The sequence below is a fragment of the Pocillopora damicornis genome, chromosome 5 (genome assembly GCF_964200805.1).
Source record: "Pocillopora damicornis chromosome 5, jaPocDami1.2, whole genome shotgun sequence".
Taxonomy (NCBI): Eukaryota; Metazoa; Cnidaria; class Anthozoa; order Scleractinia; family Pocilloporidae; genus Pocillopora; species Pocillopora damicornis.
This window is the reverse complement of record NC_142674.1, coordinates 11,589,999-11,608,503: the sequence shown is the minus strand read 5'-3', so window position 1 is coordinate 11,608,503 and position 18,505 is coordinate 11,589,999. Positions and strand designations below refer to the sequence as shown.

The 18,505-nt window shown below is 39.7% G+C and overlaps 1 protein-coding gene and 1 pseudogene across 2 annotated transcripts; both read right to left on the bottom strand.

Annotated features, from left to right (window-relative positions):
- Positions 1 to 327: 327 nt before the first annotated feature.
- LOC149045244 (uncharacterized) lies at positions 328 to 4,624 on the bottom strand (annotated as a pseudogene). The gene is made up of 3 exons (XR_016187112.1): positions 3,534 to 4,624; positions 2,717 to 2,996; positions 328 to 2,458 (listed from the first exon to the last, which is right to left on the bottom strand). The product of XR_016187112.1 is annotated as an uncharacterized LOC149045244 (transcript).
- A 10,273-nt stretch (positions 4,625 to 14,897) lies between these two features.
- On the bottom strand, positions 14,898 to 17,928 carry LOC149045243 (uncharacterized). Its single transcript, XM_089206786.1, has one exon. The coding sequence runs from the start codon at positions 17,890 to 17,892 to the stop codon at positions 15,238 to 15,240; it is 2,655 nt and encodes an 884-aa protein (XP_089062912.1). The 5' UTR covers positions 17,893 to 17,928; the 3' UTR covers positions 14,898 to 15,237.
- Between the last annotated feature and the right edge of the window lie 577 nt (positions 17,929 to 18,505).

Here is an 18,505-nt window from a genome sequence, read left to right as displayed (position 1 = left end):
CCAGAAATCGCCGTTCGGGCTCTAAAGCGCATGCGTCAGACCTGCGTATGCGTAGAGTAGGGCAATTGAGCACATGATAAGTATTTCTACGAGTTGTAGTTGTAGAGAGCTAGTACGGATTACATGATTTCTTGGGCGATGAAATCACGTAATCACTCCTGTTGGCAATGTTTTGATGAGGTTGGGCTAGCAAGGCAAACGAAATGAGGATTTTTCAAATCTGGAAACTATCATCATGAAAGCCATACTTGTTCCCGGTAACTCATTCTTATTCTGATAAACTAGTTTTGAGAAGGATACAATATTTTATAACAAAAACTCGATGCATAGGTTGTGCAAAAACCTTTAATTTGACTATACTTTTATAGCCAATACCAGTCCCTTCAAATGGTAAAATGTTAGGTTCAGAGAAAAAATAATCTGCCATACATCTGCAGGATTTGATGTAGTTATTTTAATTACAAGAATATTAACTGATACTAGGAGATTTAATAATATTAAAAAAATAATAAAATTTGGTTGAAAAATTGGAATTCAGCACAGGCTGGATAAACAAGGTTGTTAGAAAAAGAAATATGTACTAATGAAAAAGCTAAGCAAACTTTTTTACAACACCTGCCTGTACCTATATGGCATAAAGTAAAGTCTTTTGAAGAAGTCATAATCCCAGTTTCATATGTTGAAAACACATGCACATGCAGATTTCCTGTAAACCTATAGTTTAAGCCTGTGATGACTTCGAAACTTTGATGCACACCTCGAAAGGAGAACAAATAAATTTCATGTTTCTATTTATTCAGTTTAGGTTGGAGAGGTAAAATTGAGTCAAACATTCAAGATGTACAATGACAGGTTCAAGAAATTTTCACAAATAATTTTTAAGGTTACCCTATCTGGAACAATCATCTTGAACTGATGATGCCCAACAGAACTATCCGTGGTAAGAGGGCGGGCTTTCCTTTCTTCATTTAAAGAAATAATGATTTTATCATCTTTCCACAAGCTCAGTGGAAAGTGAGAGTGAATGAGACTGAGAGTGAATGAGACTGATAGTGTCTTTGTTACTTAAATAAATATCCAGAGCTGGGATAAAAAGTCAGACGCAGTCTGCAAAACCTTCTTTGATTTTTTAACCAATTAAGGTAAAGCTTTACATTCTTGTTTTGTGATTATGTGGATGCCAATTACTGGTAATTTAACTTTTATGCATCAAAATACAAAAAATGTTCTCTTCATCCATGTGCCCTGAACATTACAGGGGAGGAGGCAGGTTAAATTAATAACATGAATTAAAATAAGAGGGCCCACATTAATTTCAGTCCTAATTAAAGGAGGATCCTTGTTTTTCCAGACACTTTGTAAAAGTATAATAAAGTTAAAATCTCGGACTTTACGATATGGCTCATTGTTTTCTTGTAACAGAATTACCAGTACATATACTATATAAACTATGTAGACCAACATGTACAAGCATACTTACCAGGCAAAGACAAAGAACCTGAATTGTATGAATTAGTCAAAAAATATAAATAAGATCCACCTGAGTAACAAGGGATTGTTCTTCAGAACCTTGAGCTGAGGTCTGACTGTGAACGTAGCCACCACCTATGGAATGGACAGCCTCCATCCATTTCTTCTTGATCTCGTCGCAGGCGGATTCTTTTGCCAGCTGTAACATGTGTTTGCTGATGTCAAGGTGCTTTTGAAGGGCAGCGAACGCCTTGAAAACCTTGACGCATCCTTCTTCCTGACAAGAAAATTTCTCGCTTTCTTCTTCTATCTGTGACAGATTGGGTAGTTGTCGCGATGACCTAGGTTTAGACATCTGCGTACGTTGTAGATAACTACCTACTTCTATGTTTGGGTTGCTGAACGTTTCCATTGTGACGAGCCTAGTCGGGCCTTGGGGTGTTCCAAACCGTGCCAGCTGGTCTGCACTATAGAACTTTCCAGGACCAATACCATAAGCACGCCACATTCTCAAGCCTCTATTCTCGTACGAGAAGTTATTCGTTGCCTGTACGCCTTTCATGGTATGTTTGGTCATTGTTTGTGCGGATGGCTGAACTTGATACACTGCTGCATAGCAGCCCTTGACTCCACCGTACGATTCGATGGCGGTTTTCATGTCGCTGGCTGTTCTGATATCATGACCTTCATTTAGAAAGCGGCGCATGTGACTTTTGAGGACAGCGACCCGACGATCGCAGATGTCTTTGCCTGCTTGTGGTTCGCTAAAGTCGTAGCGCGTGATCTTGACACCAGTGCGGTCAACGATGCTGGGGAGCGAAAGCAGAAGATAACCGCAGTGGTAACAACCGGCGTTGTCTGATCTCAACTACACTTGGCTGAGATTTGGCTTCAAAGCCTTCAGTATTGTCAACGTGTGTTCGATTATAGACGCTACCGCAAACCAGTTCTGAGTGCACTCATCAAATATATGGCTGTAGGTTCGTGTCTGAAGAGAATATTAGAGTGGTTAAATAAAAAAAACAAACCAAAAATTCAACCCGGAATCTCTGACACATTTTTTGGTTTTGGCTTCGGGGCAGTTAGTTGTCCGAGCTCGAATAAACTCGCCTTTTCATATTTTCGCGTTCGTGCAGTCAGTGTGCAAAAAAAATTTGCACTGAATTTTCCTTCAGATTTTATTAAAGAGTTATATGCTAACTTGGAAAAAAGAATGACTCTAGTACTGTTTCAACATTAAACAAACCTCAATTTCCTCGTTGTCTGCTTTGTTAATGGTAACAGTAATGTGCCAGGGCTTTCCTTTTTTGGCAAACCAATCGCGCTGCGTCTCTCTATAGCCTATTGGTAAGAACTTCATAGCCCAATCCATGATTAACAACACGCTGCTTTGTGAAAGGGCATCGACTGCAGCGGTCTTTGCAGCATCTTGGTGAACAGGTCGCACAATGTGCGACTTCCATTCTTCAAGTTTTGGTATGGCCGATTGGAGATCATGCTCGAGTTCCTCCTCTTTCTCCTTGTTGCTATGGAGAGAAAGAGAATGTAAGTAACAACAAAATTCATTGTATATGACGGCATCCTACTAGGTGCTGCTAAAATTCAATTTTTGATTGCAACATGTGGGATACGCAAGTTACGTTAAGTTTTGCTTTTCTTGTTTCTTTTCTTTCTTCTTACATCTTCAACGGCCACTTTTCCATTATCTTCCAAATTCATTTCGGCTGTGGATACCGAAATAAAACGAACATGTAAAATAAAACGGCAGATGTAGATTCTATAAGAATCGTATTAATAAATGAAAGAAGCACTCGACTCAGGCTAAGCTAACGCTGACCCACACAAGGCTGGAAATCAAGACTGTTCTCTACCTTTTCATACTTTCCTTTCACATAGAACTCAAACATAAGAACCATGGGAACAATAATCCTCACCCCACCCTACTACTACAAGCCAAATGTAACCTATTTTGATTGAACTAAGATATTATCAGCCTGCAAGATCCATTGTTTTTGGTGGGACTGTCAGTACAACCATTGTCTGCCTAACTAAAGGTTGATTACCTTTCAATTGCTTCAGCTTTACATGTCGCTCTTTCCTTTCTCCCTGATCTCCGAGATCTTCCAGTCTGTAAAAAACTTTTTTTAAGGAAAATAAACTGAACAGGACAGTGTATAAAATGTGACATCAAACCTTCAAGGCAGTAAAGTTCCAGAACACCAGTTCCGCCCGTTCCGTTGAAATGTTTTCTGACAACAAATGCATTCAAGCCCAAACCACCTAAGACTGATGTTGAGGCTGGTAGTCTAGTAACCATAACCGCGTGAACAATTCTTTGTGCAAAAAATGCTGAGCTGTCAAGTTCGACTGTCAAATTGGGCCTTTTTCTTAAGCGAAAAAACAAACAAACAAAAAAACAAAACAAACCAAGGGCTACCCAAAAGATAATTGCCATATTTCTCTGTTTTTGTTTTTGTTTTTTCATCTTAATTTACTTGTATTCTTCTTTGTCAATTTGCTTGGCGAGAGAAATTCTTTTCCTAATGGAGGACATAAATGACACATTAACTGGAAAGGAGTCCAGCTCGTTTCCTGCAACGCGAAATTTGAAAAAGAATAAAATCAAGAAAACAAATATGAAAAAAAAAATAAAACAAACAAACGAACGACACGAAAGACTGTAAGTTAACCCTTAAACGCCTATTAATGACTGGCATCTAGTTTCTTCTGACAGCATCACTCCTGAATCAAACATAAAGGTCACGAGAATAAAGGGAACGACCACCTAAAGAAACTCTTGATTGTTGAACAAATTCTCTTTGTTAGTTCCAGAGAAAATTCATGGAAAATGGTGTGGAGAAAATGCAAACTGATTTTTAAGGGTGTAAAGGGTGAAATTGTAGTCGGGCTGGGTAAACTCCTAGATGTACCTTTTCCTCCTAAAATATTTGTTGCAGCTAAAAGAAATATTTATCAAGTAGAGGGGTATCATCTTCGTGCAATAACAAATTTTCTTAACCCTGTGATCCATAAGAGTGACCAACCTCCAACTTCTCCTAACGACTGTCACACCCAAGTAAATATTTCTCAAAAGACTATAAATGTATCAAACACAAGATATTGGGTGCTTAAAATTAACCTCTAACCTTGTTATCAAATGGGTATCCAATCATCCTTCTGTTAACCAAGCTATCCGTACTCGCATTAGGTATGATCTATGGAAGCAATGGTCCTCGAAATGCTCCGAACGCACACGCAAATCTTTTGGAAGAAATGTCCTTCCAATGACATGAATCCATGCACGTCAGTAAATGGGGTATTTTGGCAAGCTAAAAAAGCGAAGCTTGGGATCCTGCTTGTTTTTTACCAGACTAATGCCCTCGAACGCTTCGCAATTAGCCATCTTACTAGGGAAAACCCCAGGATAACCCCAACTACGAAAGAACGGAGCAACCATTACACGTCATCAACCCAAAATGCCTTGCGCACCTAAAAAGACGGAGAACGCGGGTAGTTCGGACTTGTTGTGAAAGCCAGTTTTGAAGGCCGAAAAAAAATTAACTAGACCCTGTGAGCAGGGTAACTGGGATACCTGGATGGTACTGGATCCTTGGAATCAAGTGTAGTGATACTACGGGTGTCGGATTAGTATACTGAAATAGTGAGCTCAAGTCTGGCTAAGGGCATACACCTATTTCAAAACATAGGCATGCTATGCATGCAAGAGTTATTTTTTGTAGGGTGGGTGGATTACTGGTGGTCAACATTCTTACAAAAGGAAAGAAGAGTATTAACGTGGAAAAGAACGAAAACGTCGAATTACCTCACACACAGGTATTTTGTTGTAGGTTATGTGTGTTGTGCGAATAAATGTAACCAAAAATAAACTGTATTGGTGCCACAGATACCTGTTGCAGTCAGCAGACCGGATACAAAATATAGACTGGAGACTGCAGAGTGGGTACAAAATGCAGACTGAGAATCTGAAGAGTTTTTACGTCTGGTAAATAATAACATGTCATCTTACAGCTTACCGAGCGTCACGCAATCGCTTTTCCTCGATCAGCCTTCACGATTATTTGCACTATTGTGGAAAATTCCTGGCCCATTTCTTGATGAAAATCGATCGTAATATAATTTCAAGCCTTCAATATACTCTTCTTACTTTGTGCGCGAGTTGGTTTGTGTGATGTCTGTACAGATTTTACCAACGTAACAAAAGTAGATGATGTGAGTAACAGTGATGGTAAAGCAAGCCTAAAACGGCAGAAATCACCAGAAACTACAACGGATACACAGTTCGCGACTCAATCCGGTCCAAAATTACCGCTCAATAACATCTTTTAGTGTGGATTGGCGGCGAACAATACGACTTGTGTATGCGTCTGTAAGTATTTCGAGCGTTTGCGCTATAATGCTTCAGGTGATCGTAATCAGAACACGTTGAAATACAAAACGACCGACAAAAGAGTTTTCTAAGCAAAAATCTCGTGTTCGTCATGTGACCCGGACCTGTCCGTGCATGACAACGTCAATCATCATCAAGATAACACGTGATCAGCATGTGAACACCTTCACCCTCATTGGATCACAGTTAGTTGTCGTGGTGTTGAGGGTGCAATGACCACTGGCTACTATTGCGCAATTTTTCCATTTTGTGGCGGAGGAAAAAAAAAAAAAAAAACTAGACCCTGTGAGCAGGGTAACTGGGATACCTGGATGGTACTGGATCCTTGGAATCAAGTGTAGTGATACTACGGGTGTCAGACTAGTATACTGAAATAGTGCGCTCAAGTCTGGCCAAGGGCATACACCTATTTCAGAACATGGGCATACTATGCGTGCAAGAGTTCCTTTTTTGTAGGGTGGGTGGATTACTTGAAACATTGTGAGTGATGTCTACATTCTTACAAAAGGAGAGAAGAATATTAATGTGGGAAAGAACGAAAATGTTGAATTACCTCACTCACAGGTATTTTGTGGGAGATTATGTGTGTTTTGAGAATAAATGTAACCAAAAATAAACTGTATTGGTGCCACGGATATCTGTTAGTGAAAAATGCAGACAGCAGACTGCAGACCGGATACAAAATATAGACTGCACAGTGGGTACAAAATGCAGACTAAGAATCTGAATAGTTTTTAAGTCTGGTATATAGTAACATGTCATCTTACAGCTTACCGAGCGTCACGCAATCGCTTTTCTGCAATCCGCCTTCACGATTATTTGCACTATTGTGGAATATTCCTGGCCCATTTCTTGATGAAAATCGATCGCAATATTATTTCAAGCCTTCAATATAGTCATCTTACTTTGCGCGCGAGTTGGTTGGTGTGATGTCTGTACAGATTTTATCAACGTAATAAAAGTAGATGATGTGAACAACAGTGATGGTAAAGCAAGCTTAAAACGGCAGAAATCGCCAGAAAATACAACGGATACACAGGGTATGAGTAAGTTTTATTGATTTTACGAGAAAAATGTTCATATTTCGAAATATGTATCGTTGTAAATCGACCATACTTCGTTCCCTATACTATTCCTTATAACGTGCAGTTCCTCTCGTAACTTAACACCGAGTCACACAACGCGTGACGCGTTCATGAATTAATCGTTGGCTTTTACTCGAGACGTGAGCTTGGGCTTCTTGTGACAAGACAATTGCGTAAACAATATTTAACATAACAACATTATACACAAAAAAACACTGGGTTTTGGATCACGTATTTATTAAAAAAGAATATCCATACAACTACAATGAAAACAAACATAAGATTCACCTTTCTGATCGTGAAATTAATACCATTCGTACTGTTATCGTAGCTACGTTCCTTGCCATCAAGTGAATCCAACATGTCGTCTTTCTTCACAAGCAGTTTGCATCCCATATAGTTATGTTCTTCAGTCTCGGGGTAGTAGCGTTGTTCAATAGATTGCATAGAGTATATGCAGTTTGGTTTCAGATTTCAGATTTTGCTTTTTACAACAAGTGAACGTTTTTCAACTAAGACATTAGCATACTTAGCATACAAGGCATTCAAGGCCATCATGGCTTTCAAGCGTTCGCGACTCAATCCGTTCCAAAATTACCGCTCAATAACATCTTTCAGTGTGGATTATATGCGATTAATACGACTTGTATATGCGTCTGTAAGTATTTTGCGCGTTTGCGCTATAATGCTCCAGGAGATCGCAATCCAAATACGTTGAAATGGAAAACAACTGACTAAAGAGTTTCATGACCAAAATCTCGTGTTCGTTATGTGACCCGGCCCTGTCTGTGCATGACAACGTCAATCATCATCAAGATAACACGCGTGATCAGCATGTGAACACCTCATTCGATCATAGTTAGTTGTCATGGTGTCGAGGGATAACACGCGTGATCAGTATGTGAACACCTCATTGGATCAAAGTGAGTTGTCATGGTGTTGAGGGCCCAATGACCTTTCGGTACTATTGCGCAATTTTTCCATTTTGTGGCGGAGGAAAAAAAAAAAAAACGACAAAAAAACAAAGGCATTTTATGACTGGGCTACCACAGGTATCCCAGTAACAAGGTTAGAGGTATGATTTTAAGTACCACATATCTTGAGTTGATACATTTAGAGCCTTTTTCGCAGTATTTGCTTTAACACTGAAGGTTCCCTTTTGATCGATTTTGATTGATCGGTCTGGTCTCCATGGACTTGTCAAAGGCTTTCAACACCTTACCTCATGAACTGGTTGTTTTGAAATTAAAAGAATATGGAGCAGATGAAGCAACAACCTCCCTGATAAAATATAATTTATCAAATCGATTCCAAAGGGTGAGACTGGGGGATACGCTTTCCAATTGGCAACCTATATGCAATGGTGTACCACAGGGATCCATCCTCGGCCCTCTATTATTCAACATCTTCATGAATGATCTTTCATATGTCATCAAGAAGTGCACTCTGTCCACTTACGCTGATGACACTCAAATCTTTTACGCCGACAATCAACTCTCCAAAGTTGAAGAAACAATCAACAATGATCTTATTAGTGCTGATATATGGTTTGCGCGTAATGGTATGAAGAGGAACAGTTCAAAATACCAGGCTATGGTGTTGGGAAAACACAAGGGAACTGATGAACCAGTGTTTAAGTGTGAGGAGTCACAACTTCCCATATCCAACACAATAGAACTTCTTGGCGTGACAATCGAGGATAAATTAAATTTTGAAAAGCACATTGCTAAAATATGTAGAAAAATCAGTCAACAAGTCGCCGTATTAAAAAGGATGCAGAAAATGTTGTCTTTTGAGACTAGAAAGGATCTTTATAAAGCTTTCATTTTACCACACTTTAATTACTGCTCCGAAACGTGGCACTTCTGTAATAAAAAGTCAGCTGACAAGTTAGAGTTGGTGAACAAACGTGCGCTCCGTTTTGTTTTTAGAGATAAGTACTCGCCTTATGAGGAACTTTGTAAGCGTATCGGTCTCTCAAGTCTTCGTGAACAGCGATTAGGAAAAATATATTGTCCTCTGTCTTTATGATATTAGCCAGTGATGCAGGTCCAAAAAGCTTACGTGATCTTATAACAGTAAGGTGTTCCACTTATAACCTTAGGGGCACCACAATACTGGACCTCCCAAAAGTAAAATCAACAACCTTTGGGTTAAGATCATGGAGATATGCTGCATCGAAATTATGGAACGCTTTACCGGACGAGTCTCGAAAGATACAAACATTTACTACTTTTAAAAATTACTTAAAAACATTAGATCTCACAGGACTCTAGTGCGGTGAGGATCTATCCTTGATTATATTTACTGTTTTTAATGATTACATTTTATACATTTTACTTGGTGACTACATTGTTAAATTCTTATATTTTAATATTAGCTAGTTCTTAATCTTAATTTATTTAAATTTATATACCTTCATAAGGCTTTATAATTTCCTTTTCTCTTTTTATTTCGTGGCGTACCTGTAAACTAGCTTTTAGCTAAGCGTTCTGACCCCGTTAAATAAATTGATTGATTGATTGAGGTCTTGAGAATAGGAGAAATGATCCCCAAGTAAAGAAGCTCTTGATTTTTAGACGAAATCCCCATGTCAACACCTTAAGAATTATATAAGGAACAGCTGCATGGAGAATTATTTGCATACTAACGTTAAGGCATAAATTTTTTATGTAACTAAAAAGGAGATTTAGACTATGGCACCTTAAAGGTGGCCTCATGGTTAGTGCGCTCGAGACGTCTTCGCTTTGCAGTTCCCTCATCTTCATCATAATCACTGCGAACAGGAAACATTTAAGTTAAATTTTGATAAAAAGAGAGTCATTTACCTCAGTTTACAGGCTGACAGTCATGAAAACCATTTCAGAAGGAGAAGCCTGAAAGAAATTCAAGCTCCGATGGAAATTGAAGTCCATTACAAATATGCTAATGTAGATGTGGTATGTACCTCCTTCTATGAATGAGCTCCAATATTGAAGATAATTCTTGAAAGTGGCCTTGCTCCACCATTCTGTCTGCCTCGTCAATCACAAGATATCTCAAGTTCTCCAAACGGCAGACATGCTCTTCACCCTGAAATTAAAGGCCGCCAGAAGATATCTCAAGAATCATCCATTTGATAGAAAAAGGCTACACTCCAATTTCACCGTTGGGTATATGAAAAAGAAAAAAAACGCCCGGCACTGATGTTTACAGAGCAGTAGAAAATGCTTACAGCTGTACTTATCATTTTTTACGGCGCTTTACGAACGGAAAAAACTTACACGACATTGGAAATCCAAATTCATGCTGAAAACTACACAAGACAACCGATCTCATGAGAAACATACCTACATGTACAAGTGTGTGTCGACTGTTTCAGATCTCTAAAAGAAAGTGAATCAGTACAACTTATGATACATGAGGTACTTACCTCGGAAATCAAATCCCACAGTCTTCCCGGGGTGGCTACTATTACCTCAGGATACTTGTTTAAAAGCCTCTATTGTTTTTTAGGTGCCATTCCTCCAACCACAGCAACAATCTTGAAAAAAAGGAATTGTTTATTGATTTAAATAATTTTGAGGTACTTTGTTTGGTGGGTATTTCTCCAATAAAAGATAAAGTTGACACAGGACTAGAAGGGGTGCCAAGGGAGGGGAGGGGGTAAATGGTACATCATGGGAGGATTGTAATTCTCTGAACAAAAGGGTTTTTATGTACTTTGCTGGTGAAGGGGCAAAGATAAAATAAATATTTCTGTCTAGAATATCGTACCAAAAAACAATAGAGTTTATGTTTGAGGGAATAACAATGTTTTCAGCTCTAACTCATCATTATTTGAATTGCTTAAGCCTACTGTGGCTACAAATTCATGTTTCCCCCAAAAAAATTAAAAAATGCTTTCCAAACAAGAGATAGGTTTGCATTCTGTGCCACTGAAAAGAGGAAAATTGAAGGCTCAGGAGACAAAATTGACTTGGGCCAATAAAAATAAAGTAATAATTGAGTTTCTAACAATGGGAAAACAGAATCTAACTGTGGAGATGACTTCCAAATTGTCAATTTAAGTACATGATGTTACCTCTAAAGATGTGTGTTTTGTAGCCTGTTTGAGATGATTTTTTATTTCCATAACCAATTCTCTGGTTGGTGTCATTATCAACGCCAGGAGTGGTTTCTTGAGCTTGGATGTTCCATTACCAGTTTCTGTGGCATTTGTGGTATTATTTTTGGTTGTAATTTCTGTAATTTCACCTGCTTCTTGACTGGACTTGTGGTCAAGGATGTGAGTGAGAATTAGAATCCCAAAGGCTAGTGTTTTACCTGAACCCTAATAAATACCAAAAATTTTTTATCATAACTTCAACAGACAATTTCAAGACATTATCCAACAAATGATATGAGAACTATGAAACTTACAACTTGAAGGGACTTATCTTGACAATCTTATTGTAATGCACATTTTTGTAAAAATAATGTTCCATCAACCAACTATAGGAAGATATAGAATGCCTACATATAGAAGGAAGAACTATTACACTAGTTCTTAAGAGAGTAGAATTTAACCATCAGTCAGTCAGTCAGTCAGAGCTCTCTCTCAAGAGGTACATCATACACATACTTTCAGCTCAACAGCCCTCCTCAAGAGTGCTTTTACAAAAGTCATATTTATAATTATTCAACAATCACTTAGTACTTAGACATTAATCCAGGTCAAAGACAAGCTCTAAAGAATCAGAAACTGTTTGCTATAATGTGTGTAAAAGTCTTGTTACACATAAATGAGCTAGGTGTACATCATAATAGACACATGTACATGTTGAAAAATTATTTTTTTCCTCTCTCTCTCACTTTCCAAAAAAAAAAAAAAAAGGATTCTTCAAAATAGTTGTGAAACCAAGTACACAAACAATACACATAAAAAAAGAGACCTCCACCAATCTAACTGCTCTGATTCAACTCACTGTTTCTGCTGCACCAATGATGTCCCTGTGGTGGAATATTGCAGGTGGAAGGGAGAGAGTCTGTATAGGGGTTGGTGTAGTAAAACTTTGTTCACTGAGTCCTCTCTGAACTTCTTTGGGAACGCCAAGGACTTCCCAAGCACTCATATCTACCATGGGCTCTAAAGTTTAGTTCATTCAAAATAAATGATTTAGCTATAAAATATGATTGCATCTTAAACTCAGTGTTAGTGAGAAATATCATTTTATTACAGTTGAACCGAATGGGTAATTTGTACCCGTATGGATATGAAATATGTTTATAAAGGCTTTATAATCTAAACAAATTAATACTTTATTAATAAATAACAATACAGTAATAAAAAACTTATCAGTAAAATTACATTATTTATTACACTGATTTTGAAATCACTGGTGGTCCCTGTAATGAGATTGGCTCTAGTTGATGTGATTTACTCACAAATTGCACCATTTTTTGCCTTAAATTGCATCTTTTTTCCAACTAATGAGGAGACTACACTAAAGACAAAACAACCAATCAGATTTCAAGGCTCGTTTAAAGTAACCAATCAAATTGCAGGAAAATGAGAGACAAAGAGTATCACGTGGCAAATTTTGCAACTTTTGTTTCCAAAACTCTTACTTTTTCCCCCCAAAAAATGGATGAATTTCATTTCAGACCGGCTCAGTACTGCATCAATAAAATATTTGAACTTACCAAGTCCTGTGATTTCAAAATGGATGTAATAAAGTGGTAATTGAACCTCGTGTCATGCAATTTCGGTCTGAAATCATACTTGTGATTTCAAACTCACACTGCATGCTCGTTTGAGTTTGAAATCACGCATATGATTTCAGCAGAAACTCCACTTAGTTCAATTACCATTATTTATAGAAAATCATATCTTTTCCAAGAAAACATTATCTACACAAAATGTGTTTGATTCTCTTCTTAATAATAAAATTCAAGGACAATCATTGGAGTAAAATTGTACTTTGTTTTGTGCATTTCCCATCCATAATTCCTAAAATTAAATCTTACCTGGAAGATCTTCCACCAGTCTATTGTCAGTGACTATTTCTACTCTGTTTTGCTCTTCTGACTGGGCTTTACTTTGGGCCTTGTTTTTCTTTTTCCTCTTCTTTTTTCCCTTTGTCTGTTGGTCATTCTTTGTGCTTTTTTCAAGTTGTGTGGATGGTGTGGTAACTGTTTGTTCCAAATTATCCTGAAGATTTAAATCAAAAGACAATACTATGTTGCTTTTTTTCCCCTGAGAGCCAAACTTCTAGAGAAAACCAAAAAGAAGCTTATATTCTTAGATATACAAAATTGTGCATGTATGGGTAAAGACTGACAAAATGCATGAGCCCTTGGGACAATGCAGTCTGCTGTCTTCAAAAAAATTAGGACAAACTGCTCTCAAAATGATTTCAATCAATTCCTGTATTTCCATGTAGTTCTTGTGGTGAGTGTTGTTGTTGTTGTTGTTGTTGTTGTTGTTTTTTCTTTTTGTTTGTTTGTTTCTTTTCTCATTTAAGGTATGACTAGCAGTTATCTTAGTTTTGATTCTCATGTCCAATACACCGAATCTGACTCAGGAGACAAGTCATCCCATTTGGGTCAGGTTGAGGATTATTATTAAGCGTCTTGAAAATCGACTTGTGGTAAGACATTTCCACCTTAAGAGGCACGGTTTATTCAGATTTCCAGTATCACAAGATGACTTAACCACGTATTAACTTTTGGTGGGTCGATTTGTAAACAACTCAACCCAATTTGGATGTATTGGACAACCCTCACATTTAATAATTAAAGATGAGTTATAACAAAAATAAATAAACAAAAAAAATTTAAAAAGATAATTTTTCCCAATTTCTCGTAAAATACAAGGGTAATTTCACCACGTGCTTGAAGTGAATCTTACATTTGTATCTTCTAAATTTAACCATGCGGTATGTTTTAAAGGACTTTCAGCAATTCACCTCCTGCAGCGGCCGTTCTTTTATTTTCTTCTTTTGAGCTGGTCCACCTGCACTAATTCCTGCTAGCTCTTCTGGATGATAATCTTCCATGACTTCAAGGGACACAAATCCATCCATTTCGCCATTAAAGAACGAAGGATCGTCCAATTCTACTGGTTCCCATTTTCGCTTCTTCCCTTTCGAATTCTTCTCTACCATTATGGAGCAATGAGCAAAGAGTTTTAGTTGACAAACTGAATGTAAACGCTCTTTTAAATAACAAACAACCGTTTTGGTTTATCCTTAGAGAATTAATAAAAACAATCTTACGTCGTCCGCCATTATGGATTACCCGCCAGAGAAGGACTGGATAAGAAATTGTACTGCGCGCATATTCAAACGGGAGTCATCCGCTGCTTTATTACTACATGGCTTTCCTCCCTTCGCCGAGTTAGCTGAAACCTTTGTGAAACGTGAATGAAAAGACTAACATGGCGAAAGAACACCGTACATTCAAAGAGGAGTGCATTTATATTGAGCGCTTAAACAAAAACTCGTTTCTTATCAAGAAAGGCTTTGTCCCAAACATGAAGGTAAGTGAACGCGCGCCAAACATTAGATCGGAAGCTCAACTCCAGCTGAGTAGCGTGCGCGTCAAAATACACGTCTAACGATGTCATACTTGAGAATGTTGATAATAAGCTATGGTCATCGAAATAGATCCCCTTACACCTGCCATATCCGTCAAAGTAATTTCCTTCTTTGAAATAAGATTTGTCACAAGGAAAATTGTTTCTGGGACAACTGGATTTTGTTCTCCCCCTCTTCCCCACCTTTTCTGCCCACGTAATGATCAAATCCCCTCCCCCTTCCCCCCTCCACGTCTCTCATGTCAGAACTGTTTTTTTATTTTATTTTTTTTTTGTTTCAATCAGTCAATTAGCGAACTACAGTCAAACCTGTCTTAGGTAGCACCGTATTGAGTACTCGCACTGTATTAGACGCCATATTCCCGTGGATGACAGCTTAATACTGTCGGAAATGAGACTAAAGAATCTGCTATGTTCCGAAACTTCACGTTTTATTTTATAAAATCAACTTAATCTCCCGCTCTCTCTCACCGTTCTCTGTCCCACGCTCTGGTCTCTCTCATTTAAAATATATAATATGATCCTATTGTTTAATCATCTGTCACTTATCGCAAAAAGTCAACCGGAAATCAATTAACGCTGAATAATCTCTCACACACTCCCCTGTTTTTCTCAACGGAGAAAAACACTAGAATGGCGCGCTTGATAAAATTTGAAATTCAATGAACGAAACAGAAAGTTAGTCCAGTATATCAGTTCAGTGTTCCTAAATATCTCTAATCGGCATCAATGTTCGCATCTTGAATGCGATAACGAGCGGCTACCGCTGCATCCCTCCTGGGCCTGAATGTCGGGGCTAAAGGGTTGAGCTGCAGAGGAGCCTGTACATTCTCCCGATCGCAGGACAGCTCCAGTGGGTAAAGGTGTTGTACCGCCCGTTCAAGTGTTCCTTTCCCCGCTCGAAGTTTGGCAGCTCGAACGATTCCGTCTCGTCCCGGAATCAGATCTTCCACGATTCCAATTTTCCATTTATTGCGATTTCGTTCCTCGCCCTTGATGATGACTACCTCTCCTTTGGCCAAGGGCGTGGTTTGACCCTTGTGTTTCATCCGGTGTCGTTCTCTCAACCCTCGTAAATATTCGGTAGTCCACCTGGTCCACAAAGCCTGCTTGCACCTTCGCAAATATTTAGCTCTTCTACGCAGATCGAATTCTCTTAGATGGTGTGGTTCCAGTTCTGGTAGCTGGTTTGATCGAAGAAATAGCAGTGAGTTAGGGGTAAGCACGGGTAACTGTATGTCGTCTTCGACGTAACATAAAGGGCGATTATTCAAAGCAATCTCCACATCCAGTACCACTTCACACAGCTCTGTCCAGGTCAACATTCCGCATCCGATAGTCTTGTTTAAAGCTGTTTTTACCAGTGCGATGAGGCGCTCGAACTGTCCTCCCCACCAAGCGGCGCGGCTGAGGTTGAATTGCCACTTGATGTTCTCATGTGCTAAGTAATCTTGTGTCTTCTCGTCACGCATAACTTGTTTGAGCCACTTCTCGGCGCCAACAAAGGTTTTGCCATTGTCGGAATATATCTTCTTCGGACGCCCACGGCGCGCGATGAGCCGTTTTAGACTTCTTAGGAATTCACTGGTTGCCAGGTTTGGTAGTACTTCCAGGAATAATCCTCGGGTAAGACTGCACGCGTACAATGCAAGATTGGCCTTTCCTTCTGTTTTGGCTTGTAAGTCACTTGGTAAGGGCCTATCCCATGCGATCTTCGTGTCGCAGGCATCTCTGTAGAGCATTTTTCCAGAGAGGGTCACGGGTGAAGCCAGACCGAGTGGATCGTAGATTTTTGCGACTTTTCCAAGAATACCTCTTTTTGTCGGCTCAGCGGTTGAAATCGGGAAGCTGACTTGAAGTTCGTCCTTTTCTTTGTCCCAGGGGACTCCTAGCAGTTTTGATTCGCCCTTTCTGGTTCCCAGTTGTTGTTTGGCGTAACTCTGACTTTCTTCATCTACAGTCGCAGTTTCAACTTCTAGTTCCCGATCGTTGGAATGCCACTTGTGCAGCTTGAAAGTCGCCTCACCAAAGATGGTCGTGGCTGTCATCTTGATTTCTAACGCTCGTTCTGTTGTCTCCCCACCACTGATTAAATCATCCACGTACATACTGCGCTCTATCTCCTCTACTAATTCCGGGTTCACCATTTTGTATCGCTGTAGATGTTCTTTGATAACTGCGGCCAAGAGGAATGGAGACGGTGCCAAACCAAAAAGTACTCGAGTGAATCGCAAGGTATCTACTTGTTTGCTTGCCAGATCCTTTATCCAATGAAAGCGTAAGGCATCTCGGTCTTCTCTTCGGACGCGAATTTGCAAAAATGCTTGTTTTAAGTCGCCAGCTATTGCCACGGGATAGAATCTATTTCGTACCAGCAGGTTCCAAAGCTGGTTCTGTAGTGGAGGGCCGATTTCGAGGCACTCGTTGAGTGAGGGGACTCTTGCATTAGCTCTTGCAGAAGCATCATAAACAATGCGTATCTTTGTAGATTCTGCATTCTCGCGCACGACCGCTTTATGAGGAATGTAGAACTCTTTTCCGTCCTTGACCACCTCGTCAGCGTGTTCTACGATCCCTTGGCTCAGTTGAGTCTGGATAATGTCGTTGTACCTCTCCAGCTCGCCTTGTATCTCTAACTTCCGCACGAGATTTTTGAGACGTTTTAAACTTCCAGTGTGATTGTTCGGTAGGGGGGGGGGGTGATTTCCTTTCCAGGGCAAGTTCGTCTCGTACCAGCCTTCTGAACTCCTAGTTAGTTGCTCTTTGAATTCTTCGTAAACGATTTCCTGGTCTCCACTTGGATTGTCCTTCAACCCCAAGACGTCTAACTTGCACAATTCTTCGTAATCAATTGCGGAGGTCTGCGTTAACAACATGTTGCTGAGATCCAACTCTGTTCCAGGTGACAAGATCGTCCAGCCGAACTTCGTGTATTCTGCTACTGGTTCTCCCGAGCGCCCAACTCTTGGTCTTGCCCCTGTTTTGATCTTAGCGTACTCGTTTGTTCCAAGGATCAGATGAACAGGCAACATCGCCTTCTCGTCGTTATCATTTGTGGTTACGCCCTTCAAGTGAGAAAACTGAGCTACGATTTCTGCGCATTTTGGGTTTTCCAATGTCAACAACTCATTGCGGTCGACTTTGTTTACTTCGGCTTCTAAGGTGAATTTACCATCAACGCTTCGAATTTGTAGGCCATAGATGTCTATCGCTTTGTTTGAAGTACCAAACATCATTTCAATGCGCTTGAATTGTTGACGGATAGGGCGCAAATGTAAACAGTTCAGAAGCGTTGATGAAGCGTAGGAACTTCCGGCTCCTGTATCCAACAATGCTCGGCATTTAACACCGTTCACGTCAACTGTTACCATAGGATACACCACTCCTTTCCTTTCTGCGCTCGTTGTGGATATCAGCTGGTCTCGCGATGTATGTTTGTCACAGATCGACGTATGATGTCTTCGACTGCAGATCTGGCAGCCAGAACGGCTTTTGCACTCAGAAGCACGGTGTCGACTTCCGGTGCAGTTAAAACAAAGCTGTTTCAGTCCTAATTGTTTCCTGCGGTCTCCAACTGTCACAAACTTGTCGCAATTCACAGCTCTGTGGTCAGTTGCGTCACAGTAGACCCTCTTTGTGTTGGCGTAGTTTCGTTTGCGTGAAATGTTTTCTCGCGATCGTGGAATTTAGCACCTTGCTTCCCCGCATTATCCGCGCCGCTCCCAATGGGGTTGATTTCCTTCCAACTTTTCAAAGCTTTTATCAACTGTGGGAAGTCCCAGTCCAGCCAGTCCATTTGTCCTCTCACTAGATCTGCTTTTACACCCTTTAGTTTGTCGAGCACACTCCTTACATTTCCAGTGACGTCTTTCAATTTGCCCAGTGTCTCCAAAGATTGCGCATTGTACACGAGCTTCTTGTAAAATTCGTGGATAGGCGCAGGTTGTGTTCCTGTAATGACAGGCAAATTCGCGATGTTCTGGA